Source organism: Phoca vitulina, unplaced genomic scaffold, assembly GCF_004348235.1.
Source record: "Phoca vitulina isolate PV1807 unplaced genomic scaffold, GSC_HSeal_1.0 scaffold38, whole genome shotgun sequence".
Classification (NCBI taxonomy): domain Eukaryota; kingdom Metazoa; phylum Chordata; class Mammalia; order Carnivora; family Phocidae; genus Phoca; species Phoca vitulina.
The window spans coordinates 10629005-10656686 of record NW_022589741.1 but is presented as its reverse complement, the minus strand read 5'-3'; the positions used below and the strand labels follow the sequence as shown (position 1 = coordinate 10656686).

General features: G+C 51.0%; 1 protein-coding gene across 5 annotated transcripts in view; it reads right to left on the bottom strand.

The window, feature by feature from the left end:
- Window positions 1-27682, bottom strand: part of ZBTB16 (zinc finger and BTB domain containing 16) — a 184376-nt gene that overhangs the window by 43847 nt on the left and 112847 nt on the right. For all 5 annotated transcript variants that reach the window (XM_032427947.1, XM_032427943.1, XM_032427944.1 and 2 more), the window contains exon 4: window positions 13468-13554. In XM_032427947.1, coding sequence (XP_032283838.1) covers window positions 13468-13554 — 87 coding nt within the window. The remainder of the gene's footprint in view (window positions 1-13467; window positions 13555-27682) is intronic.

Genomic DNA, 27682 nt, shown 5'->3' with positions numbered 1-27682 from the left:
CCCCCCCCCTTCATTCTTCCCCTCCTGCTTTTTTTTTTTTTTAACATATATTGTATTATTTGTTTCAGAGGTATAGATCTGTGATTCAACAGTCTTGCACAATTCACAGCGCTCACCATGGCACATACCCTCCCCAATGTCTATCACCCAGCCACCCCATCCCTCCCATCCCCCACCACTCCAGCAACCCTCAGTTTGTTTCCTGAGATTAAAAATTCCTCATATCAGTGAGGTCATATGATACATGTCTTTCTCTGATTGACTTATTTCGCTCAGCATAAGATCTTGCCATTTGCAACGATGTGGATGGAACTGGAAGGTGTTATGCTGGATATATGTTTTCAATTCTCTTGGGTTGGAAGTGGCTTTTTAAAAATAAAGTCACGGGGCGCCTGGGTGGCTCAGTCGTTAAGCGTCTGCCTTCGGCTCAGGTCGTGATCCCAGGGTCCTGGGATCGAGCCCCGCATCAGGCTCCCTGCTCTGCTGGAGGCCTGCTTCTCCCTCTCCCACTCCCCCTGCTTGTGTTCCCTCTCTCGCTGTGTCTCTCTCTGTCAAATAAATAAATAAATAAAATCTTTAAAAAAAATAAAAATAAAAATAAAGTCATGTTATGAGGTTGTCATTTGTTTCTCTCCCACATTAAAAGAGAAGAGAAGAGAAAGAAAAGACAAGACAGAGAGTACAGGACATTTAAAGGATGGTTTCAAAAAATCTGAGGTTTCCATCTCCTTGCGTTCCCAGGATCCACCAGCTGCCCATCCCAGTGGCTGCCCAGCCTCACATGCATGCTCTGACTGTAAGTCCTGTGTGTCCCCACCATGGGAAACCGCGGTCCCCTCCTTCCCCACCGCCTCCCCAGCCCACTTCTCCTCCCCTCGAAAGAAATCTGTGCTGCAGCATATGAAATATTTAAGCTGCTTTTCTAAATACATATATTTTTAGCCTACAGTCTATAAAATATTTACGTTGTTTGTCCCTCCCACCCCCAGATATCTGCATTATTTACAGTACGATCAGGAAAACATTAACCCTTGTTTCCTGACTTGCACGTTCTCCCCCTATTCCGTCGTGTCAGTGGGAGTGCACAAACTGGGAAAGGCAATAGTGAGTTCTCCTGCCCAAGTCACAGAGCAGGCCCTGGGGCTGTGGGACATCACGTGAGCTCCAAAGCCAGCCAGCCAGAACCACAGTCCCCTCTGAGGGACCAGGGTGCATGCACCGCAGACTTTCTGGGGGGCGGTTGTAGATGCCAAGCTCATGCCCCACTACTGTTGACATCTCGCTGCTCCCAGAATCTCCCATTTATCTCCGGCCTCAGGCACCCTTCCAGATATGACTTCAGTCCTCACTTAAGTGTAATGGAAATCTGTCTTGCTACGTGCTTCCCCCATCAAGGCCCTTGGTGAACAGGGACAGCAGTTGTGACCTAAGATGGGAAACTGAGGCTCCTGTCCATGTAGCTGAGACACTTAGGTCCTGGATCTCTCTTAAAATCCAATTACTTAAACGTGTAGCCTTTTCTTTTAGGAAGTCCTCCTTCTTGGGACGCCTGGGTGGCTCCGCTGGTTAAGCATCTGACACTTCGTTTCGGCTCCGGTCATGACCTCAGGGTCCTGGGATCAAGGCCCGAGTCAGGCTCCATGCTCAGCAGGGAGTCTGCTTGGGACTCTGTCTCTCCCTCTCCCTCTGCCCCTCCCCCACTGCTTTCTCTCTCCCTCTCTAAAAAGAAAAAAAGAAAAAAAAAGTCCTCCTTCTTAAAAGCGCTATTTTTCTTACTTACAATGTGACCTTCAATTTTACATTTTTATAAATGAGACACGCCGATAAATAATTATTATTCAGAAATAGATAAAACAGAAAGTAAAACCACCTTTGCTCTGTAATCCCGTTCTCTAAAGATACTCACTGTTAATAGTTAGAGAGCCTTCTAGAATCTTCCAGGATGGCTTCAGTGTTTTGGAGTAAATGACACCACACTATACGACCTGTTTTCTCTAACCAGCTTCTATCACGCAAAACATCATGGACATCTTTCCACGTCAGGTACTATAATTAACAGATTCCTTACCTTTGGACATTTAGGTTGTTCTCATTGCTTTGTAATTACATATAATGTAATCAGCAACCCTAAGGGAGGCTAAAAAATTGATCTTTGGTACACGAAGGCCAAAGCTGGGGCTGGGAATGAATGCTGTTCGTTTCTGAGCCTCTACCGCGCTGTCCCAGGGGTTGGCCCACCTGGGAGAGAGGCACGCCACCTCGTCAGGGAGCGACCCTCTGCATCGCTCTGCAGGACATGCCTCCTTAACTTAGACACCCCCACTGACATGTCAAGGGTGTAAAATCAACTCCCATCTCCTGGTCGTGGAACTCAGGGGAGCTTTTCCCTTCCTCCTCCTCCTCCTCCTCCTCCCCACCTCCAGTACCTCTACTTACCCTGCCTCTGTTTTGAATCTCTAAAATAATGTGACAAGTTAATGATGGTACAATTATCTAAATGTTTAACAGACATGTTATCTAAGTGAGTCGGATTGAGATTCCATCCCGCTGACAATAAACATCAATGGTGGAGCAGAAAGCGATAGGCAAATTATAGCAAACCCTGCAATTTCAATGCTATTAAATTTGGAGGAATAACAGCCTTGAGGCCTGTAAACTCTGAATAAAATAGGCCCTTGTGTTTGTCCAACTATTAAATCAAAATGCTACCAACATCCTAGAAAAAACAAGGCGATTTATGGCTTTTCAAGTTTCAGTTACACATTGGTTTTTATTAACTCCTTTCTGTCATCGGGCGGCAGTGGTGTCTTGAGGGAGACAGGAGAGCAGAGGGGAAAGGGTGCAAGCTGGAAGCGGGGTCAGAGGGATAAAGGAGAAACACGTGGGATGAAGAACGGGAAGGCAGAGAGGGGAGGGGACCCGGGGTCCGAGTGGGGGGCTGAGGCTGATCATCACGCCTTGCGTGAGGACATTAGAGAGAAGGAGCAGCTCTGAACGGCAGAACGACGGGGGTCCCAGAAGCCCATCAGACTCACCACCGGGGCCCCCTGACTCGAATCCCAGCCCTTCTACTGAACAGGACGTACTATTTAAACCCCTGCCTGGATGGGCTGCTGGCAGGGCGGGGGTGGCCCGCTCTGAGCCACAGTCCTCAAACTCCAAGTTCTATCGTTCCCCTCAAATTTCTGGGATAATTTTTAAGAGGCAAAAGAGCTTCATCTTTAATCCTTTCTTCAGACACAGCGTTCACTTAAATTTTTATCGAATAAGCTTCTAAATAAAGTGAAAGATATACGTGTCTTCTGGTGAGGGACAGAACCCGTAGACATCTAAAAACAGCCACAGCGAGAAGCCACCACTGAGGGCGTGCTCTCCAACCCAGGCACTGGGCTAACTAAGTCCCTTACAGGGAGTATTTTACCCAGTCCTTACGACAACCATATATTATTTAATCATAGTTTACAAAGATGAAAATTAAGGCGGAGAAAAATGTAGACTATCAGTACGAGATCAGAATCAGGCTGTGCTTGGAACCACAGAACCCCCAGAACAGCAATTTTTCTTGCCCAAGTCACACACCCCATATTTGAGAGAGGAAGAGAAACAAAGCAATTCGTTCCATGTCACAAAGCAAGCCTGTGACAGAGCCCAGATAAGAACTCAGTTCTCCTCTCGTAACTCATTGTCGCTTCCATACACCATGCTACCCCCAACACAACAACAATGGCCACCATCATTCCCATGACGACGGGAGGCTGGCGAAGGCAGGGACCCTAGGAGTCCCACTCACTGCTGTGTCCCTGTCCCAGGGCCCAGCATCAATGTCTGGCATAAAGCAGGTACTCAAAGAGGTCTACTGAGTAAATAAGCTTCAACCTTTTCCAACCCAGATTGGCCTTGGGTGAACTTTCCTTTTCCATCCCTAAAGACAGCCAAGCACCACCAATCCCCTTAAAAGCACCATTCAAAGCAGCAGTGCTTCACAAAAAAGGTATTGCAGTGATGAACGGGCAGAGCATGGAGGATTTTTAGGGCAGTGACATTATTCTGTATGATGCAACTCTGGTAGGTACAGGTCATTATACATTTGTCCAAACCCACAGGACACACGACACCTCGAGTGAACCATAATGCAAACTGTAGACTCTGGATGCTTACGGCGTGTGAGTGTAGGATCACAGGTAACAGCAAAGGTCTCACTCTGGCGGGGAACGTTGACACTGGGGAAGGCCGTGCGTATGTGGGGGCAGGGAGTATCATGAGAACTCTCTATACTTTCCACTCGATTTTGCTGTAAACCTAAAATTGCTCTAAAAAATGAAGTTTCTTAATTAAAAAAAAAAAGCATTGGGGGGCCCTCCAGAAGGTGGCCAGGGGGGTCCAAGAGCTACTAGGGTAAAGGATGTCTTGTCTGGGCCAGCAGGTGACAGCTGAGTTGTCCTTCCCTACTCCACAGCGAGCAGCTCCAACAAAGCCGAGAGCCCAGTGCTTGGAAAATAAAACTCTATATTAGGCATCAAACATGCCTTTATAGTAACAGCATGAAATGAGGTCAAGAGTAAGTCTACGCCGATGCACTGACTGGACGAAGAGCAGCATATGACTCTCCCTCCCAAAGTGCCCATGACGTTCCCTGGCCGTTCCCGAGCTCGGGCTTTCTCATGTTCAATTCCTTGGCACACCGCGTGAAATGCTATCCCAATCACCCCTGATGTTTATAAAAGTCAAACGCTATTATGTGTTCAATGGGGAGGTCACGCCAACTTGCACGGAATCCATGTGTTCCTCCAATGACCTGTCCTCCCCCCGTGCCCTCCGGCGTGGGCAGGGGTTTGAGGCTCGCTCTGCCTTTCTGTCCCCGGCAAGTTTTAGGTAGATTAAGTTGTTTGTCGTCGTCTGGCCCTTCGCCCTCCGCCCCCTCCTCCTCTGGGGCCGGCACCTGGTAGCTGCCCCCCAGGAGGAAGAGGTAGAACAGTTGCTGGTTTTCGGGGCCCAGCACCACCCTTGTGCCAGATCTGGGGCAGGAGAGGGGCAAGGCGGGCAGCCATCCTGAGGGATGGAGTGTGGCTGCTCCCCTTTTAAATTCTCCCCCCACACCCCCCGCACCTCCTGCCGCCCCTTCCATGCTCACCCACTGCAGGATGTTACTCCAAGTAAGGACTTCACTTTCTGTTCTCAAGTTCAGAGCCAGAGACGGCCCCTGCAGCTTCCCCCAAGCATCATTAAGCAGGGATGAGAGAGGGGCCAGCAGAAGCAGGGAGCTTGCAACACCAGCCCAACCACAAGCATGGCCTCCCATTGCACCTTCTGCACCTTCACAAGGGAGGGGACGGTCACCCCGCTGCAGAGCGTGTACGTGCATGTGCATGTGTGTGTGTCCTCACTGCTTCTTCCTTCCAGAGCTCCAGCAAGATGCCTCCTAGCCTCCTTCTCACTGCAAACAAGAGCACTCTGGGGCAGGGCTCTCTCCAGCGCCCGCCCTCCGCTTTCCCCAGACAGCAGATCCCACAGCATGGCTGCCCTTGGCCACCAGGTGTGTCAGCTGCTCCTGGACCATGGGACCGACCCTCTTGCAGCCAACACCAAGGGGAAGGGAACCAGCATGTCAACATTTACATGGGCCTAAGTGGCTGCTTCTGGGACACAGGAATGTGGAATCGAAGCAACTTTTTCTAGGCCAGGAAAAGAAAGCCTTATTCTGTAGTCAGAGTCGAGCTTGGAGTGGAAGTAAGGACTCATGGGTTCTAATTCTAGTTTGGCTTGTTTGTTCTCAACTGACCCCCTTTTTCAAATATGGGCTTCTGACCCCTGACTTCACAGGCTTCTGGACAGGCAGAGTAGACCCCTGGTCTACACATGAGGTTCAAGGTCCCTACTGGGGAGGGAAGACAGCGTTAAAACATGGGCTCTGGGGTGCAGAAGGCCAGGCGTCCAAGCTAGCTATACCCCATGCTGGCCTTCCTTAACCTTTCTGGGTCTAAGTTTTCTCTAGCAAAGAACAGGGAGGAAAATTGCGTCTGTGTTAGGACTGCAGCCAAGACTTAAATAAAATTAGAGCTCCGAAGTATCCAACACAGTACAGCTCTTGTATTAGCTGTACCCAAGGCAAGGAGACCCACTTGGTTCACTGACTTCACAACACTGTCATCTTCAGGAAAGCAGGGACCAGACTGTGTTCACCATCATATATTGGGTCCCCAAAGCCCTTCCACATAGTAGGCACTTTAAAACTTATGGAATAAGTGAATGAAGGGATGATGGGACCAAGCCACTGCATAGTCTAACTCAAGTCACTAACCTGGTGGGCAGGTGGGGGGCTGGAGGGGAGAGATGAATGTCTTCAGGTCAAGTCTAGAGATCTAGTTCAACCTAGTGTCCTAGGCCTCCAAGAAGACCCTTAAGCCTGGCAATGGCTTTAGCCATATGTGTCTACCTCTTTTCCTCACCAAGGTACTAGGAGGGCCTCAGGTAGGATGACAGACACAGAAAGTCATACTTGAAGAAGGCAGGGACCCAGAATTCCCAGGCTCCTGATGATAGCAGACATGGGCCAGGATACCAGCAGGAGACTCAAGATTCTTGAGCCTTTGATGGTACCAACCAATGAGGCCTCCTCTAAAACATGGCCCGGCATGCTCCTGGTGCTCCTGGAGGGTGAAATACCTATGCAAGGCCTAGGCTGAGCGCTTTACACAGATTATCAAACTAAATCCTCACAATACCCCTTATACGATAGATACCATCCTTACCCTGATGTTACGCAGGAGGAAACCGAAGCTTACAGAAGCTAAGCAACATGCCCAAGATCATAAAACTAGGATTGGAATCTAGATGGTCTGACACGAGATCCCAAGTTCTGGGGGGCACTATGGACAGAATACCCCGAACTTCACACTCTGACTTCAGGCCCTGAAGGGGCACCTTTCCGGAATCCTATAAGGCAAACCTAAGCCACCCTCTCAGGGCCCAAACTTGCCCAGTGGGTAAAGCCCTCTAGAGAGCCTCCTTCCCCCTCCCCTGTCTTTGGGCAAGTCTGTCCTCCCCACGCAGCCATGCACTCAGACCCCCTTCCTGCTCCTTGGGCTCTCACAGTCTCTCTGGCCTGACCCACACAGACCCGCGCTGGCCCCGCCGTCCCCATGTTCATGGCACAGGCAGGTAGCTGCTCGGATGTCCCTATATATGAATGAAAAGGCTGAAAGTTCCTACAGGTCCCCCCGAAAGCCCCTCACCGAGACCTCTTCCTTCCCGCGCAGGGCACGCTCAAGACCGTCTCGTCCCCCTCGCCTTCAGCTCAGAGCCAAGGTAGCTCCCCTGCCCTCTAATTAACGCCACCCGATCCCGGCTGTTGCCCCCAGGCCTGTTCAGGTCCCAAACGGGGATGTACAGTGGCTTGAACAACATTATGATTTGTAAAACCCACTCCTAATTAGTTTGACTTTGAATAAAGAGGGTAATTATTTTTAAATTTATTAACTGCTGCCTGGCCGGAGAAGTTTCCAGATCAAATGACACGGAGAAGCTATTTCTGTTCAGTGATGCAGCAATTTATATTACTGATCGGTCATTAAAACCTCTGGCACAAAACCACTTGTGTTTCCTGAGCCAAGATAGTGTCCATGTGTCAAATTTCAAACCAGGAGTATAAATTAAGCCATTAATGGTATTTATCAGATTATCTGGACTTCAAGAACTACTTACTAATTTAAGACATGCCCGATACAGAACCCACGCGGTACGCTGGGTGTGCATGTGTGTACGTGCGTGTGTATGCATGTTTTCTCACTTTTTATTTTACTGAACGGTTAAAAAAAATCTGATGTGTCAATGAAGTACAAGCATCTCAGGGAGCTGCATAGCTGTTAATTCCTCGCTGCTCTGCAACCCAACAGTTTGGAAGCAGCACTGTTTTGCAATATGTATTTGTCATAATATAAAAGGTGTAAAGTGATCTCTGTTTATCTCCTCAAAGTCTTCGCTGTACCAAAACAGAAAGCTGAAATATGACAACAAAGCCCGAGCCCAGCCCAACCACAAGCATGGCCTCCCAGAGCACCAGCCGGAGCCCACCAAGACCTTGGGGGAAGGGGCATAGGAGAAGTCACACACACCCCACGATAGAAATCCAGGTTAAGCGGGGTCCAAAGGGGGAAACGTGAAGATGCCATTCGTTTGGCTAAAATGGAATGAGAAATACTTTCTACAAAATTCATTTTTTGGTTTCAAAACCCCGAGAAGACACCATGATCACCCATCTGATGCAATGCTGCAAGTTAGCTCCGTTAGCCCCCAACATGGCGGCTTTGGGAATGGAACTCCCAGACTCAATTCGTTTCAGGCAAATTATATCCTGTCCCGGGAGGGGGATGCAGGTGTTAGGGTGTTGAGGATTCTTAGTTAAATGGGTCACAGGGATTTAAAAGAACCCTGCCCAGACAGGGTCCTGAGCAAGATGATCTCTGAACAAGTTCTCCCCAGTCTTCAGCCACACACCTGTGGACCACAGTAAGTCACTCTGGAGGCAGGTGGGGGGCAGCGGGAAGAGCGCTGAAGTTGGAGTTGGGTCAAGCGCCAGCTCTCCACTTCCTAGTGGGTGGCTTCTAGGCCTCCGTTTTCTCATCTATTAAATGGGTATAAGAGAGAAATGTGTTTTATCCAGTAAGGTATCAGAAATAAAGAGCCGCATGACCATGACTTTCCCTCTCCCCAGGGTTTCGGCTCCTTTTCTTCTTCAGAGCGCTCTCTGCTCTCTTGTTGGCTCTCCAACTGTACCTGGAGCCCCACTTGTCTCTTCCCAGCCCAGTAACTTCAGCGTTACTGTCCGCATTCCTTGTTAGTTGGCCACTCCCTGCTTCATGGGCCCCCTTTCCTAGAACAGAGATGGCAAATGGATGTCCAGTTGTGCCCTTTCTTTAGTAATTAGACGAGTCTGGGAAACTACCTGGGTTCTGCAGGCAACGGTGCTCTAAAGGAGCTCTGCCACGTGTCAGGAAGAGCCACTGCTGAAGGGTAACCCTGCTGTGCACCTGTCCTTCACCCAGCCACGCCTGCCTGCACTAGGAGTGGCCCAGTGCCCGTGACCACTGGGGAGGCGTGCCCACAGCTCATGCCCAGGCGGGGAGGGAGCCCTTCCTAAAGCATCCCCCTTCACCTCTCATCCCTAATTTGGATTCATTTTCTCCATTTCTCACCCCTTTCAAGAGCTCCATTGACTCAACCTGGAGATAAAGCTAAAGGGAGGCAGGATGGGCTGGGTCCACCTCTGCCATAGGAAGGACGCACTGTATTTCTTTTGCAGGTGAGGTGACCTCCAGGGCAGAAAAGATGAATAACAAGTCAAGGCCGTCATCCTACCAGAGTGTGGAATTAGAGCCCCATCTCAGGCTTCGGACTCAAACTCCAGGCTCTTTCCAACCACTAGTCAAATAGACTTTTCTGGAAGGAGTCGGCCACTTTCAAATTCTCACTGACTTAATAAATCCTAGAAAAGCATTGGTCCTAAGACGGCTCCCAACTTTCAAAGCTGCATCAACCCAGATTCTAAAAACAGGTAGAAATGTCATATATGCCCCTGAATTGTATGCTTAAAAAATAGTGTAATATCCCAAAAATCATCAAATTGTGTACTTTTAACAGGTGAACTGTATGGTATGTGAATTCTATTTCAATAAAGTTGTTTGAAAAAAAAATAAATAGAGACCATGTCTGCATTGATCACTGCTGTATTCCCCCCCACCCCTGGGGGTGGGGGGTGTCAGGCACACAGAAGGTGCTCACTAAGTGCACCGGATCTGTTCGAAAACAGCCTCCCCTCCTGCTCACCCCTCAGGGACTCAGCCTCCGCCTCTGATCCTGGCTGGGAGGTGGCTTGCTTCCTCCTGCTGCAGATTTAATCCGCATGCACAGCTCAAGCGGCTCACTGCTCAGGCTCCACAGGCCCCAGATCAGAATTCTCAGAGTGGGATTCTCTGTCACGTGTGGTCTGGCAATAAGAAACTGGCTGGGACCGGGACACCTGGGTCCGGCCCTGGCTTTTAAGATAACTAGCTCTCGAACCCTGGGCAAAATCACTTGGCCAAGTCACCTTCTCTATAACCAAGCCAGGGAGACGCTCACCTAGAAAGCGCTCCTCCAGCTGTCCAGAGCAAGGCCCCTGATACCATGTTTTCCACCTGGGAAAGGCAGATCGTGGGAGGTCACAGGACACGGAAATACCGCTGACATAATGGTGGTGGCGGCAGCAACAACTGACTGGTCTTCCTTCTTCCACACTACCCCCTGGGTAGCCTGGCAGCCAGTCTCCAAGACGACCACCATATACCACTCCGTATTTGTCCGTCACAACCCCTCGAGAAGGGGAGTCTAGCCTTCCACCCCATGAATCTGGGGCTCAGCTGTGCCTGCTCTGACCAATCAAACATGGCGGAAGCGATGCCATAGGTTTCCAGCCTAGCTCAGAAGAGAGCTGGCAGCTTACGCTTCCAAACTCTTGGGGCCCTGAGCTGTCCCGGAAGAAATTCAGGCCGCTCTACCGCGGAGGGAGGCCAAGTGGCAGAGCACGGAGAGTGAGGAAGCTATCCTCAATGTCCAGCCCCGTCGGGTCTGCAGACGACCTCCGGACCCACATACAGCTTGACTGCAATCTCATGAGAGACCCCAAGTGAAAACCAGCCAACTGAGCCCAGTCAACCCACAGGAATGTCAGGGATAATAACACTCGGTGGCTTTAATCTGCTGGTGGAGTGGTTCATTACACAGTAATTACTAAGTGACACACTCCCCGTGGTCAATTCCCAAGGAGCCAGAGTGAGCTGTTACACACATAAATCAAGTCATGTCATTCTCCCATTCAAAACCCTCCAATGGACTATTATCTCCTTCTCTCTATACGTGTTTGTGCACATGCGCGTGGGTGGGATGTGTGTGTGCATACATTACTATCATTTATATACCATATAACATGTAATTCATGCATTTAAACCGTACAGTTCAATAGTTTTTAATATACTCAAGAGTTGTGCAACCATCAGTTTTAGAACATTTTCATCACCTCCCCCCGAGTCACTCCCAATTTCCCTTTAATTCCCCCAGCCTCTGGAACCTACTAATTTACTTTCCATCTATAGATTTGCCCATTCTTGATGTTTCCTATAAATGGAATCATACAACATGGGACCTTTTGTGATTGGCTCCTTTCACTGAGCATGATTTTTTTTTTTTTTTTTTTTTTAAGATTTTATTTATTTATTTGACAGAGAGACACAGCGAGAGAGGGAACACAAGCAGGGGGAGTGGGAGAGGAAGAAGCAGGCTTCCTGCCGATCAGGGAGCCTGATGTGGGGCTCGATCCCAGGACCCTGGGATCATGACCTGAGCCGAAGGCAGACGCTTAACGACTGAGCCACCCAGGCGCCCCGAGCATGATGTTTTTAAGACTCACCTATATTGTACAGTGTATCACTCCTCCACCCCTTTTTATAGCCGAATAATATTCCATCCTGCACATAAATGACATTTTGTTTATCCATCCATCAGTGGGCGGACACTGGGTCATCTCTACCTCTGGCTATTATGAATAATGCTGCTATAAAAATTCATGTGCAAGTTTTTGTGAGAACGTATGTTTTCATTTCTCTCGGTAGACACGTAGGAGTAGGGTTGTTATGCATATGGTAACTCTATGTTTAACCCTTTGTGGAACTGCCAGACTGCTGTCCAAAGCGGTTGCGCCATTTTGCATTCCCACCAGCCCTGTGTAGGGTTCCGATTTCTCCACGTCCTCGCCAACACTTCTTCTTGCCCATGTTTTGTATTATAGCCACATCCTGATGGGTATTAAAAACGACTTGTCATTTTGATTTGTATTTCCCTTATGATGGCCCAGTGGTGTCGAGCATCTTTTCATGCGCTCATTGACTACTTGTCTATTTTTGGAGAAATGTCTATGCAGATCTTTTACCCATTTTTTATTTCGGTTATTTGTATTTTTATTATTGAGTTGTAAGAGTCCTTTATCTTTTCTAACTGTAAGTCTCTTATCAGGGATACGATCTGCAAATATTTTATCCCCCTCCAATGGACTTTCAGCACACGGAGAATAAAATCCAAATTCCTTACTAGGGTTGAGAGACTCACCTGATTTTTTACCTCATCTGCCACCACTCTCTGCACTCACTCCCTGCCCTCTCTCCCTGCCCCGCCACAAGGCTCCTCATGCTGTTCCCTGAGCCAGTCAAGTTTAGCCTAGCCTCCGGGCTTCTGCAAATGCTTGTTCCCTCTGAGAGGCTCACTCCCTCATGTCACCTTCTCAGAGAGGCCCGGCTATTTAATCTAAAATATCACTTTTCTCCTTATCACTCTCTTCCCCTTATCCTGCCTCATTTCCCCACTAGCACGTATTATTACCTGACCTCATATTACACACTTACTTGCCTATACCGTCTCCCCATTAGAATCTCAGTTCCACGAGGGGCAGGAATGCCATCTGTCTCGTATGTTACCATACCCTAAATGCAAGAAGCATGCCAGGCACGTTGTGGGAAGTCCATAAATATTTTAAATACATCTACTCCTATGTATGAAATGCTTACTATGGGCCAAACACTCTGCAGAGCACTTCAAATAAAGAATCTTAATTCATCCCCGTGACAACGCGACGCTACGGAGGTAGGTACGATTATGACTCCGCTTTGCTAACGGAGGAAGTGACCCCAAGTAAGAGAGTATCAAGGATGAATTCCTGGTCTCGCAGGCAGGCAGGGCAGAGCCAGGGTGAGACCCAGGCCATCCGAGTTGCAACACTCCGGGCCCCCCTATTAACTTGGGCAAGTCACTTGTCCCTCCTTGGAGGGCCCTCGTCTATGACACGGGAGGTGCCTCCGACCTTACAAAGTTACTGAAAGGTTCCCCCGGTGACATGGGGTACGGCCCTGGGCTACACTAAAGATGACTAATGGTGTGATGGGACTGAGGCCGAGCAACCAGGCCTCTAACACCAAGTACGGTGACCTCATTGTCAGCTGAATGGTTCACACGCATCCTTTTGTAGACACTGCTTTCTTTTATATCATGACTTGACTCACAGCGGGAAGACCAGCCCGCTGTGGCCACTGAGGGTTTCAGAGGTATTCAGATAGAGTACGAGAGGTTTCCTGACCGTTCACCAAGGCAAGGGGATGCTAGATAACATTGCGGGCCTTCTAAGACCTCAACAAGAGCATGCTAGAAGGCTCTGTGAAGACGGGACTCTGGTGGCCTGTGAGACCTCATCCAGGGCAGCCTTTGCTATGGGGCAAGGTCACACGTGGACGTTCCTGCCCGCCAGCCACACACACAAGTGCTGAACATGGCACAAGCTCCCCAGGACACGACCAGATGTCATGTTTGTTGAAAGAGGCTGCCGCCAAGCTACCTCATGCGTGAGCTGGCACGCTGGAGGACCTGGAGAATGCGGATCAGTCAACTCACCAGTATGGGTCTGCCTGTGTGTCTCCAGGGCATCCTCCTTCGAGAACTGGGCTCCACACTGGTCACAGACAAAGGCTTTGGCACCCGCTGAAAAGAAAGGGGAGGAGGTCACCGTGAGAGTGATATTCCGTTTGTGGGAAAGGGGTCCTGGGCCGAAATCGCGTAGGTGGATGCTGGGGGAGGGGGCTGGATGCCGGTGAAGATCCCGAGTCAGGGACAGCCGCTGGCCCCAGCAGCCAGCCCAGCCCCTCCTCCAGGTTGTGACCACCCACCCAACTGAGTCCAGATGCCACCATTCAGGGGTCTCCCAGAGAGAAGAGGGAACAGAATCAGAATAACCAACACAAGCAGAGATGGGGTCTCGATGAGATGCCCCAAGAGGCAGCAGGGTTCTGGGGGGCTGGCTCCACGGAGAGGAGTAAAGATTCAACAAGGGGAAATGTGCCCTGTTGCTTAAGTTGTACCTTACGGGAAAGTAGGAATTGCTGGCATACCTCTACTTGGACAGCCCCTAACTCAGTACGTCCAAAACTAGACTATCTGCCCCAACAACCCCCTGCACCTGACCACTTAAAATCCCTGAATGACTCTCCTGTGTCTTCAGGATAAAATCCAAACTCCTCACCAAGACTCACAAAGCACTTCTGGACGTGCCTATCTTTCCAGTTTTGTCTCTCACCCCTCACTCTTGCTGCCTGGTCTCCAGTCCCACTCAGCCGGTCGGGTTCCCTGAGGGGGTCAGGCTCTTCCCCACTGAGAGGCCTCTGCGCATCCTTCTGCTCCTCCCATGTCTGACACTCCAGCCCCACTGGAGAGCCCCACCTGTGCACCAGCTGCCATACTTCTGTCCCCGCATCTGGAGGATGCAGCCCTTCCCTGCGCTCCCACAGCACCCCGTACGTTCCAGACCAAAGGCTCACTGTGTACTCTCCTAAACGCCTGTGGACCCACCCCTGTCTCCTGCCACGCTAGAAGCCCTCCGAGGGCAGGAGCGTGTCATCACATGCGCAGCTGCATCGGCCCGACACCCGTGGGAACCTATTACTGTACATATTTGTGGAATCAACAAAATCAATTCAGTGCGATAGCAAATTGATAAAATCTTCTGAACCGTTATTTACAAGGCTCAAGCGACAAGTCCAGAGCATCAAGACAAACAGGACGTTTTACCTTTGCTAACACTCTTCAAGGCTCTGATGCGGTGATTTCATTCAGGGGGCACCTGTCTCGAGCCTTGGCCGTTTTCATTCGAAATGTCTTCTAGATGCATCCCTTGCACTGCATGTCGATTCTCACTGCCCCATCCAGGCCCTTGTTGGGCGGTGCCCAGAACACTGGCAGACTCAGGACGGCCGCCACACCCACCAGCTGGCCTGATTCACCCAGTACATGCAGGTGCCTTGAAGGCCACTTGCTTCCTTCCTACTTCTCGCTCAAGAACTTACACGGCTCACAATCTGCACTGATTCTAAATTCCTCTATGTGGCTGTGCGGCCTCACCAGCTAGCCACCCAACTCCACGGGGAGCTGTCTTCACCAGCCCTGGGTGGAACCGCTGGACCCTCCCTGAGTCTCTGCGTGTGAGCACAGCCTGGTCCCAGTTCTCCATCCCATTCCATCCTCAGGACTGGAGGGTGCGCGCATCAAGCATGCCGGCTCTGTTCTGCCCTTTCCAGGACGCTCTCCACATCGTTCCTTTAACAACGCTGTGTTTTACATTTCTATGAGAGTCTCAGAAGAGGCAGAACTTTTCTTAAAGATTTTTTTCATTTATTTGACAGAGCAAAAGAGAGCACAAGCGAGGGGGGACAGGGCAGAGGGAGAGGAAGAAGTAGGCTCCCTGCTGAGCAGGGGGCCCAAGGCGGGGCTCGATCCCAGGACCCTGAGCACCCGTGCGCCCCACGGCAGAACTTCTCACATATTTATAGTAGAAACCTAGTGCTGCTTTCCAAATCTCCGCTTTCCTGAGGCTCTACCAGATACCAGGCACGATGCGAAGTGTTTAAGATGTATTGTTGCCTTTGATCCTACCAACCATGAAAAGTACATACTGCTATTACCCCCCTTTAGCAGACGAGAAACCCCAACCTCAGAGAGGTTCAGTAGCTGGCCCAGCGTCGCACAGGGGGTAACAGAAGGGGATTCAAACCCGGCCAGCCTGACTTCAGAGCCTTTGTTCTTAATCTCTGTGTATTTGGGCTTCCCTAGGCCTCCACCTGCAAAGATGCTTCACGGATAAGAAGGTGAGGTATGGGCTTCCCTCCCCCCAACACAAGAAAATAAAATTCCAATACGTCCCTTTTATACATCAAAGTTCTGTGTAAAATTCTAGCGGAGAAATGGTTCCACTACTCTTTTTAAGAAGTTTTAAAAACTTCTTCCTTAGAATAACAGCACATACTATAAGGAACAGAACTCAGAATACGATTTGTACCGTATAGGCTTAAATTAAATGGCAATAAACAGTTCTTGCCAGTGAAGGGTAAAAGGATCCCAGAGTGTGTACAGAATGTCAGGTCCTAGGAGAACAGTGACCTTGTCTATATTCCAACTGATGAGCGAAATATACCCTCTACCAGGTGGCTCAATAAGAACATTAGTTGACTGGCTGAATAAATAAATGAAAAAGTGCCCTAGGAAAGATATGGAGTCACTTTTCCTGAAGAGCTTCAAATATAAATATTGCCAGTTGTATTAGGTGGCTGGAGTTGAATTCTGCCTGGAGACGGGGAGGTCACGATCACCTCCGGGTGTCCCTTCAAGCTGCAGGGTGTCCTTGGACCAAGGACCGTTCGTGCCTTCTACGGCTTCCAGAAGGAGCTTTTGAAGGAACTTGACGGCAAGACAGTCCGAAAGTGTGTTCCCTCAGGTGGCAGCCAGGACCCCTTTTCATCCACGTAGACTGGAAACGCAACAAGTGCGTCAAAGAGCAGCGCGGACCAGGCGGGTGGATGAAGCTACAGCCTTCTTGCCCCGAGAAATTCTCCCCCAGTCCCGACTCACTAGCCAGCAATGACTTCCTGCGGATCTGGAAGGGATCTGACTTTCGCTGCCTTTCTTTCTTTGCTTCTCACAGTTCTAACGGCTCCCTAAAGGAGAGAGCAGATGGGGAGGCCCGAGGAGGGCAGCGGGGACCGGAGAGCCCCGTGGGCTCAGCCTCAGGCAGGAGCCCTGCAACCAGCTGAGGAGGCGCCACCTCAAAGGGATGTGGTGCAGAGGGTTCTTAGAAAACAGCCATCCACACGGCGACAGCGGCATCAGCTTTAAGGACCGAGAAGCAGAGAGAAAGGAAGGAGGGCAGGTAGGAAGCGAAGGGCCGGATGCGTGCCATCGGACAAGTTCAGATGAAGATAAAAACAGATCAGCACATGCGATCTTGTCAAGGTTGCCGACTTGGCCCGAGCCTGACCACATCTGGTTGCCCTCAGCGTCCTCCCCTCTCCCCGCCTGCCCTGCTGAAGTCACGACACTGAGCTGAGGCTGTGAACGTCCCCTGGCCTCCGTGCAGAGCCTGGTCCACCCAGATGGGTCAGAACTCCTATCACACGCCAAGACCGCAGATGTTGGCTCCCATCTCAGGCCCCATTCGGGAAGCTCTGGGACTCCCCCAACCCCCACCGAGACCCCCGCCCCCCAACTCCCCAGGGACAGCCCAACAGCAAAGATAGACACTTCCTGGGTCCGGCAGCCCAGCAAAGAGAGGCAGAAACCCCCTCTTCCCAAGGAGGCATGTGCCTTTAAATTGTCTCTGTAATGGCTGGCTCAGAGGCAGAAATATTTGGCAGCCCTGAAATTAAAAGTGATAAATTTCCTCGCCAAGCTTTGATCAATAATAGAGGCCTCATCTGTTAATCAATAAGACAGTCTCTGCCTGTTTACTGTGCATATGTTGTTCGCTGCTGCCTTCACTGTGATGTCAGGTTTGCATTCAAAGCAATTCAAGTGTGTATAAACCACATGGCTATTCCCAAAATGCATTACAGTGACATCATTCAGGCACTAATACATTTATAAAGCATCAGTGCGAGGCAGCGACGGAGGGAGGAAAGAGGTCATGCCAGTGAGCACGACAGATGCATGGGGAAAGATCAGCATTTACCCGCCCCCCAAAATTTCCTGGGGCTCATCTTGGGAGTGGGGAGAACACCAGGGCATGGCACAGGTCAGGGATGGCCATGCCTTGCCGTATCCTACCTATACACAGGGATGTTTTTTGGATGTCCATTACGAGTATGTCCAAAGGTAGATTACAGTAAATGAACAAGAGGGACAAAATCCCTGCCCTCAGAGAGCTTATGTTCTAGAAGGGAAGGCACATCTTTAAAAACCCAGTAAATATAAACCAGGTGGGGACAAGTGATGAAAAGAGAAGTAAATTAAGTGAAGAGGGACAGAGAGGGCCAGGGGCTGCTATTTTATATGGGGTCGGCACGGAAGAGCTCTCTGATGAGCTCGCATCTGAGTGGGGAAGCCGAAGGAAGAAGCAACACCCCACCCCACCCTCATCGAAGGAAACCCATTCCAGACAAAGGAGGTGGAGGCCAGCAGGCTGGAATGGGGCCAGTGAGGACAGAGGGAGAGATGGGGTCGAGGAGGGGATGGACGGCAGGGACAGAAATTAACAGCCAAGAGGGAGAACAGCCGGAAGATGGAGCAGGCTGGACCCTTGCCATCCTCCCTCACGATTACAGATCTGAGCAAACAGCACCATCTAGAGTGGGGAGAACTGGGTCCTGGGCCTGCCCGGACACTCACGGCTGCGGACACCACAAGGACCCTCCTTCCCGAGCTGGGAAATGGGCTCTGCTATACTGAAGATGGAAGGGGAAGATGGATCTTAATGAACATAATCTCCTTGTCAGGGACCAAGCACTCTGCAGATACAGGAGCTCACTGGCATCCTTTATACCTCAGGAGGCAGGAGAGCGTGCTTCAGAGCTCAGGATTCGGGTCCGACGGGTCAGGGTTGGAATCCCAGCCGGACCAGTCATGAGCTGAGACCCTGCCCCCAGCAAGCTGCCTGATGTCAGTTGGTCTGTCACCTCCTCTGTAAAATGGGAACAAAGTCAGTCCCTCGGAGGAGCTGACAAGGTGGGTGAAGGGCCGGCCCTCTATCTGGGGTCGGGGGTGGGCCGACACCCACACCCCATAAGGAGTAGCTACCATCACCACCAGTCAGGCCCGGGGTCAGGATTCCTTTAAAGAACTTCTCTGTGCAAAGTATGATTGATTTTACTGAAGTTCAATGTACAGTTATTTGGAGGTCATTAATCTTGTGTAAAGTGAGTCTCACATTTATAAAGACATATTTCACTATTCTCTCTCTCTCTCTTTCTCACACACACACACACCCCCCTCATGCCTTTCATTTAAAGGTGAGTGACTGTCTGTTGAGGGGAGCAGGAAAATCTGTCAAAGGACCAACATGTCAGTATCGGCAACTATTCACCAACCCAGCTCCGAAACCCTCGCTCCGAAACCCTCCTGCGCTGCCTGGCTCCTCTCTGTCTTCCCCGGCAGACTGTAAGCTCTGTGCGAGCAGGCAGGGCTGGCCTCCGGCCTGTCCCCACCCTTTCCCAGTGGCCTGCTCCCTGCCTGCCCCGCGGCTGTGCTCACGACTCACTCAGTAAACAAAGAAGCCCTCCGGCAGGTTCCAGGCCCAAAACTGGCCTGGGAAGAGGGCAGTGGCCATTCAGGGCACTGCCAGGCTGTCCCCTAGGGGGTGGCAGAGTCCTTATTCTACAGGCTCAGGGTTCTCTACTGGCCCTTCTGAAAACTCAAGGACGTGGTGTCGGTTGGCACTCAGGCAGCTTGGGGCAGAGAAAGGAAAGTGGAAATGGGGCTGTCGCTTCCCCCGGAGCACCATCTCCCTCTGTTCCCCACCCAGCTGCCCAGGGCTTGCACCCCTGCAAGAAAAAAGCAACCCCTCCCTCAGTGCACTCAGGAGCGGCCCATCCAAGAGGCCTCCAGCAGCCAGAGTGGACCCTGGACAGGCTTGCCGAATCTGCTGAGCGACCCCCGTGGCCAGCCCGGGCACAGAGTTTATCTGAGGTTCAATGGTAAAGAGACAGACAGACAGACAGATGCCCTTGCCTTGCCAGCCCCCGGGGATCCTGCAGATGAGGCTCAAGGGTGCCTCATGAGCTACCCTGGGGGAGCAGGAACGCCTGACCCCTCTGAATCTCCCTGACTCCTACTCTCTCCTATTTCTCTCTCATTTCTGGATGCCTCCAGAAGGTCAGATAGGGGCTCTAGGAAGGAGGAGGGCTCAACGCAGGTTAAGCTGGGGTGGAAAGAAAGGAGGCAGCCACCACAACCCTCAAGGAGGCTGGAGATGGTCTAAGGCCTCCACGTGCAGGGTCCCCTTTCGCTCTGTGCTAGGGGGATCACCCCGACTCGCAGGAATCAAAGGAGACACGGGCCAGGAAAGCCCTTTCAAAACCATAAAGCTTTCTCTAACCCCCCAGCCTTCCAACAACAGGGCTGAAATCCAGCAGAAGTTCGTCAGGCTCCCCGCAGCTGTCCCCCCCCCTCCGCCACTCCCTTTAGTGTCTCCCCTCAGCAAAGTGCGAAGCCTTCCTCCCTACTTGCCCTCCCCACCAGAAACAGGGTGGGGGGTCCCCAGCATCCAGGACGGGGAGTAGAAGATGCTGAACACAATCAGAAGTGGGCTGGTGTCTCTCTGAAGTAAATAAGGCAGAAGCCAATGAAAGAAGAAAAAAAAAAAGGCAAAATCCCTCCCTCTCCCACCCCCCATGCTAATAAGAAGGTGGGGGGGGGGCACTGAAAAAAACACTTCACATTTGCCAGCATCTAATGTGGAATAGTGTATGCTTTTTCTTTTAATTCCTTGAGAGTTTAAAATAAACATCTTGAATGTTCTGATGAGATATGCATGCCTGCTTACATAAGGAAGTACAGAGTGTACCAAAACAGCAGACCCAAAAAAAGCATAAGCTCTCAGAACAATGAGTACAGACACAGGGCATTTTACAACGGGCCATGGTGTACAGTTTTATTTACAGTACCTCTTATCAGACAGAGAACAGTACGCTGGCTGCCAATTCCAAAGGCTAGCACTGCGTGTTCTTTCACTCAAGGAGATGTGTGCTCCCCGAGAGGATCTGGAAGGCCAGCTCACTTGCTCTCTCTCTCTCTAGCTCGCTCTTTCTCCTGGATCAACACCACAACAACTGATCCAGAACCAGAATCTCTGTAAGGGACACTCATTCGGGGAAGAGGGGAAGCAGTGGGCAGATGTGGGAAGGACAGGAGACTGGCTCAGGATACGGTTGGAGGAGAGTTCTTTCTAGCCGACAAGGAAGTGGGGGCACCCACGACAGGACAGGGGAGGGGGGCGGGGGGTGAATGAATAACGGTGCAGGCCCCAATCCAAGGTAGGACTGAGGAAGCCACGAGGACCGTCTCCAAGCTGTGCCAACGGAGACGGGGACTAACGGGGACTGTGAGCGGCAGGTTTTCAGACCTCTAGACGTCAGTTCCCCATCAATGACCTGCTGAGTGGCTGGACCTCTCACACATGGCTCAATGTCTGCTCCACAGAAGACGAGGCCGTGGAATGGGTCAGAAGGAAATGCTGAGGCATCTCGAGTCTGAGAGAGCACTTCTAACCCTACCCAATAAACCTCATGCTGTCGGGAGGTCCCACGGTGCCCCAGTGCCCTTGGCTGTCACTGGGATCCTGTGGTCCTGATCTCAAGTCCTACACAGAAAACAGGTCCTCCTTGTCCCTTATGCCTGCAACTCAATTCTCAAGAGAGCCTTGTGAGCTCCCGTGGTCACCAATTTGAGCACCAGCAGGAACCCAACAGGCTTCGAAACACAGCCCCCGGCCACCAGTACAAACACATATACTCAGTATACGGCTGTGCCTAGAGAAGTTAAGAACCCTTGCTCTGGGGTCAAACAGACCAGGTTCAAGTCCCAGTTCTATCATTTCTAGCTCCCACCCTGGGCAAGCTAATTCTCCTGTCTGGGCCTATTTTTGCACCTGTTATTATAACTGGGCACTGCGCAGCTACCTCCCAGGATTGAGTGAGGATTCATTTAAATAGTGTATGTAAAGTCTACAACACCGTGCCTGGCACGCAGGAGCTGCTCGATAACTGCAATTTGTCGTTAACATTCATCACTGTTACCACTGCTCTCCCCCACCGTGAAGGTCTGGGGCTGGGGAAAACATCAAAGACATGCAACAAACCTACCGAAACATTTGCAGTATTCTTACCACCACGGCCAAAACACAAAGAAGGAAAGAAGGGAGAAAAGATGCTTACTCTGGACAAGTCTTCCGCAGATGTTCTTGGGGAGTGGAAGATAAAAAGAGGCAGAGGGCACTAAAGGATTGTGCACCTCCAAGAAACCCCTCTACAAACCAACAACATACAGGGCACCTGGGTGGCTCTGTTTGTTAAGCGTCTGACTCTTGATCTCAGCTCAGGTCATGATCGCAGGGTCGTAAGATCGAGCCCCATGTTGGGCTCCACGCTGGGCATGGAGCCTACTTAAGATTCTCTCTCTTCCTCTCCCTCCGCCCCTTCCCCCCTAAAAAACAAACAAAAAAACAAAAAACAATATACAAGTAAACACAGGGCCCCGATCACTCTTCCCTGGGAGAAGGTCAAAGAAATGGCACCTCTCCAGTCAGCTCTCAACACTCACGGCCAAGTTTTGACAGCACTATCAACCTCCTTCTAAAATGAGTGCAAACCTATTTAAGGTGAATTATTTTAAATAAAATACAAGTAGGATAATTAATCTGTCACAGCAAAAACAACAATGTGCAAATCTTCCCGAAGTCTTAGTAAGAGTATTGATTTGGGGGTTCACCTTAGCGCTGTCTTTAACCCATTTCTTCCCCAGGCGACTTCCATGACTGGCTAATCCAGGTATGGGGGTAATCAATACAATGACACAAACCCCTCTCTTGTTATGACAATGTCAGTCCCCGCTCTGACAGACCAGACTTCCTTCCAGACACGCTGGGCCAACTCAGATATGTCCCCGAGGTGAAGTCCCCCAGCAGCTGGTGGCCAGACCCGGCATTGGAGTTCTCCTCGCTGGCGATATGGTCCTGGGGCCAACTTTGCAGCCTCCGTTCCCTCCTTGCAATGGGGTTATTAACCCTCCCTTATTAACCCTATCTGAAACATCTGGCACACAGCACGTGCCTGAATCGCTATTATGATTATGGAGTAGCTTCACTTCATCAAGTTGCTGAGCTTCAGGAGGCCAGCTGGCCTGAGCCTTCTGGAATTCCAGCCCCTAAGGTTCCAGCCCCACAGTTCCTGGGGGACGGCCCACCTGCCACGAGCGCCCTAGAGAGAAGAGACCTGGCATTCCCCGGGGCTCCTGCGCACCAGGTACTCAGCTGTTTGGGAGGACAGAGGGGCACCGAGGGGGGAGGCAGGTGGAGAGCAGGACTCAGAGGCCCAGCTGCCCCGCCTGCGCCATGCAGCCTTGGGTGAGCCGCTTCATCTCCCCACCTGTAAATAACAAGTTTTAAACTGGGGCATGTCTCAGGGTGAAGGAAAGAGGGACGCGTGCTGTGTGAGAACCAGCCAGAGGCACACGGCAAAGACCTTCTCCGCGGTTATGAGGGGAGCTCCTGTGCTTACGGCCTCGGCAATGGGGCCGGCTTCTCTGCTCCAGCCAGGGGATTCCTTCTCAAGGAAACACCTTGCTCTGTCAGGCAGGCAATGTGGAACAGACAGTCCAGACGCTGGGAGAATCATTAGCCAGACAGAGCGGGGCCGAGCCAACGAGGCCACGGGGGAAGGCTGACCCCGGGGTTCCAGGGAACACCGAGGCTCTCAGGTGCTCGCTGCTTTTTGTTTAAGAAAGATAACGCTGAGGTCGTGGCATGTGTAAGAGACTAGGTAAAAAGGTCATTGGGGATTTCTGCCATGATTTTACGGGATATGCCCTCAACCTTTGGATACCAATGATTGTCTTCTCCCCTGGACGCGACTCAGGCATTCTCATTCTCAGGTGAGAGGCTCAGAGTGGAAAGAAGGCTTTCTACGGGCATCTAGTAGCTTCAGAGCTCTGTCTGTTACCCGAGCCTCTGGCCTCCTCTTTTCAGCCTCAAATGCCCTGCTCCTTTCTGCTGAAGCAGCTTCACAGGTCTTCCCCCCAAAATCTGGCCTGGGGGCCCCTCCCCACACGCCTCCCCAAGGTGTAAGATTCACGAGTACTGTCTGGACAATGGAGAGAAGCAAAACCGGGCCACTCCAAGGGCAGTGGCCAAGATCAAAGCCCTGCCTGCCCACAGAATTTCCAAGCTGAGGTCGGCCACCACCCCAGCCCCCCAACATTCCCTGACACTCCCTCCAATTAAATTCTCACTTGAGTTATTTTCAGAGGGAAGGCAGGGCACGGCAGCCTCCCCCAGCCCTGACCGCATTCTGCTCCTGCCTCTCACCTCTGGGAGCCGCGGTGTCCTCACCTGCCAAGGAACCCCTGATACCTCCCTCCCACCCTGCAAGCACACAAGTCCAGGGGGCACCACTCACTCAGCAGCGGGGCCACGGGGTGCTGGGAGGTTTCGAAGAGGCAGTGCACGTGAAGGCACCTTAGCAACGGAACTGGCTCTGGGCAACAGCACCCTAACCCTTCCCGTCCCAGGGTCCCAGGGGTCCTGCGAGGACCGTCCTCAATGTGGAGTGGTGGCATTCTACTGTAGCACTGGGAGTAAACACAAGAATACAAATAGCAAACACCTATTGAATACTATGAAATAAGCACCGTACCAACGGCTTAACATGCCACGTACCATTCAATTCTCTCATCAATCCTAACATTATCCCCATCCTGAAGATGTGAAAATGGAAGTCTGAAAAACTTGGTTCACTTGGCCAAGGTCTCATAGCTAGTACGCATCAAAGAAACAGAAACAAAATCGGGGTGGCAGCACAGAAAGCCCACCTAATAGAGGCCTTTGATGCTATCAAAGGTTAAAGAATAAAACATTCCTAGTAAAGGAGGTAGAAACAGGTCCTAAAGGCGGTGTGCTCAAGTCCTCGGTCATCCTCCACACTCTGGAGCTGGCGGGTCTTTCCCACAAGCTCTGAGGCTGTCCTCCTCCAGGAAAATGCTCGTCTCTGAGCACTTGCTCTATTAAGAGCAACTCCCACTGCCTGGTGCCAAGGGGTGGCAGCTTTATCCATCAGAGCCTGGACTGGGAGCCAGGAGCACCAGGGTCTAGATCTGGCTCTGTTGAGCATGTTGGTATATTCCAGAATCCTGATTTACTCGGCCACCATTTCTCCATCTGTAAAACAGCCCCTCCCTACCACCTAATGATGGTAGGAGAGGAACGAGGTCAAGGACATGAGAACACGCAGGGCTTTACAGAAGAAAAGGTACAGCCGATCCTCAGGGCTGACTTTCAATAAAACCCCAATTAGGAATATCCCTCCATGGAGGCGCCTGGGTGGCTCAGTCTGTGAAGCGTCTGCCTTTGGCCCAGGTCACGATCGCAGGAGTCTGGGATTGAGCCCTGAATCGGGCTCCCTGTTCAGCAGAGAATCTGCTTCTCCCTTTCTTTCTCCCTCTGCCTCTCCCCCTGCTTGTGCTCACTCTCTCGCTCTCTCTCTCTCAAATGAATAAAATCTTAAAAAAAAAAAAATCCCTCCATGACTGACTCCCCTCATCATTCTCCTTTTGATTTCTAAGCAAGCAAGATATTCTATCATTAAAAACAGCCAATTGTTGGGGCTTCTGGGTGGCTCAGTCAATTAAGCGTCCGACTCTTGATTTCGGCTCAGGTCTTGATCTCAGGGTTGGGAGATCGAGCCCTGCGTCGGGCTCCACACTCAGCGGGGAGCCTGCTGAAGACTCTCTCTCTCACCCTCTCCCTCGCCCCTCCCCCCGCTTGCACATGCTCTCTCTCAAAATAAATAAAATCTTTAAAAAAAAAATCAATTGTCTTCAAAGTAGAAAAATGGACTTTCACATTGATGGACCACAGCAAACTCATTCTTTCAGAGGCTGAAATAGACAAGGTTTTCTTGGTTGACCTTCACTTAACCAAAAAGTCTCTTTATTCCCCCTTTCTGGGCAGCCTCGCTAATCGAGTCTTTACAGAACAGATGCTCACTCTTGGCTGCAAGGTCTCCTCCCTTTGCCACCCCGCCTGCATGTGCCCCTTATAACCTGCCCTTTATTCACTGCCCAAATTGGACCCCTTCTCCCAAAAACAGCACACAAATCCAATTCGTTTGGGGCTAAATATGTAAATCTTAGGCTGTGGTGTCCATCCTAGACCACAGAGTTGTCAGTTGCTGTAAATTCATTAACACACACACGCACGCATGCACACACACACGCACACATGCCCTGGCAAACGCCAAGGCAGAAGCAACCAATCCACAGCTTCCACTGTTCCTCTCTCCCTGATGACAGCTGGGAAAGAGGCCTGTCACCTGGCTCGCCCGTCACAACACCCACCGCCCCATCTCAGACTGAGCACAGGGGACTGCCACCCTCCCTCCCCCTTCCGTGGGCCCCTCGGTGGCACGTCGCGGCTGCCAGTCTCTACAGGCCTGCTGTGGCTTTCAGAAAACAGAGCATTTCTATTTTTAGCCCATCTCAGCCTAATAATACCCCCCAACACCCATTCAGCTTAATCACTTTATTGAGGACAAGAAGCAGGCTCTCCAGCCCGGGTGCTTCTGATGTTAGGAAGTAGTAAAATGTTCAAACTGGTTAAAAATGACACTCATTGGCTTGCCTTTGGTGTTTCTGAGACCTTAATTGAGGCCCAGGCTGTGGATCTAAAGAACCTTGCAGGTTTCAGAGTCTTTCCTTCTTACCCCCTGCACCATAATTGAGGTGTTACATTACAACTCCAGCACTGACATTTTCAGGCTCAAAATTCAGAAGCCTTGAGACTCCACACTTTTCAAAACAGAAATATGGCCTGTCACACTCTAAGGCCCCTTCCTAGCATGAACCACCCCCCACCCAAAACAACAAAATGCAACTCGCCTCTTTTGGCTGACCTCGTGCCAAAAGCTGGGGTGGGGGAGTATGTTAAGTGTTATTAAAGCAAATCTGACAACTAAAATGACATCGAATTGCTGCTTGAAAACAGGAAGGTTTGTTTGGTGTAATTAGAGGACCTGAGAATTTGGTGTGTGCAGAAAATAGACTGTTGGCAGCTCTTTCGCAAGCACCTTTGAGACCGTGACTTCCAAAGCTTTGGGGTGACATTCACGAACATGCAATCTGTGCCTTGTGAACTAGGGGGCTGGGGGACAAGAGCAGCCTGGAAAAAGAATGAAAATGCCCTGGTCTCAGAGGTGAAGACCAGTGGTGTCAGGGGCAGGCCAGCCTGGGTTTACAGCCCAACTCTGCCTCTTATTTGCGGGGCGATCTTGGGCAACTAAAGTCAGTTTCCTCCTCATCCAATGGAATCCTAACAGCATCAGCCTCAGTGGGGGTTTGTGGGGATGGAGCGAGATCATGAAGTGCCTGGCACGATAACCTGGCACCTGCCGGCCCTCAGTCCAATGTTAGCTGCCACGGTTACTGTCCCTGCTCTTCTCCACTTTGCTGTGGGCACCTTCAGAGACAAAGGGCTTAGTCCTTATCTCTGCAGTCTTGCACACGACCAAAAAAAAAAAAAAGGAATCTGATGCTAGAATGGCTAATCACTAGCCAGTTGCATGCAATCTCGGGATATCTGTAGACATGGGGTAAGGAGCTCCACGGACTCAAAGTGGCTGAGTGAGTCTGTCCCAAAGCAGAAGCTCTGAGGGGCTGGATGACCTCTCGGGTCCATTCCAGCTGCAAGCTTACCTGGCAGAGGCTCCTCTGCCTTCCCAGCCAGCCCCTCCTTCCTCCCTTCCTCCCCTCTGTAGGCAAGGTGCTCAAAGCCCCTTTATAAACTTCTTGCTCTTCGGAAGGCAGAGGCAGGATGCCTCATTAACTTCCCTAGCTAATTTTACAATCTAACCAAATACCACACTCGGGCCTCCATGCAGCCAGCTCTGCAGCGCCCGACTTTTACAGCTGCGCGGTGTCGGTGCGGAAGGTGATCCGGGCCGGAGCCGGGGCAGGGTCTCGGAAACTGAAGTGGGAGATGGAGAACGGGGTGTGTGTCTGTGTGTCTGTGTGTGTGTGTGTGTCTGTGTGTGTGTGTCTGTGTGTGTGTGTGTGTGTGTGTGTGTGTGTGTGTGTGTGTGTGTGT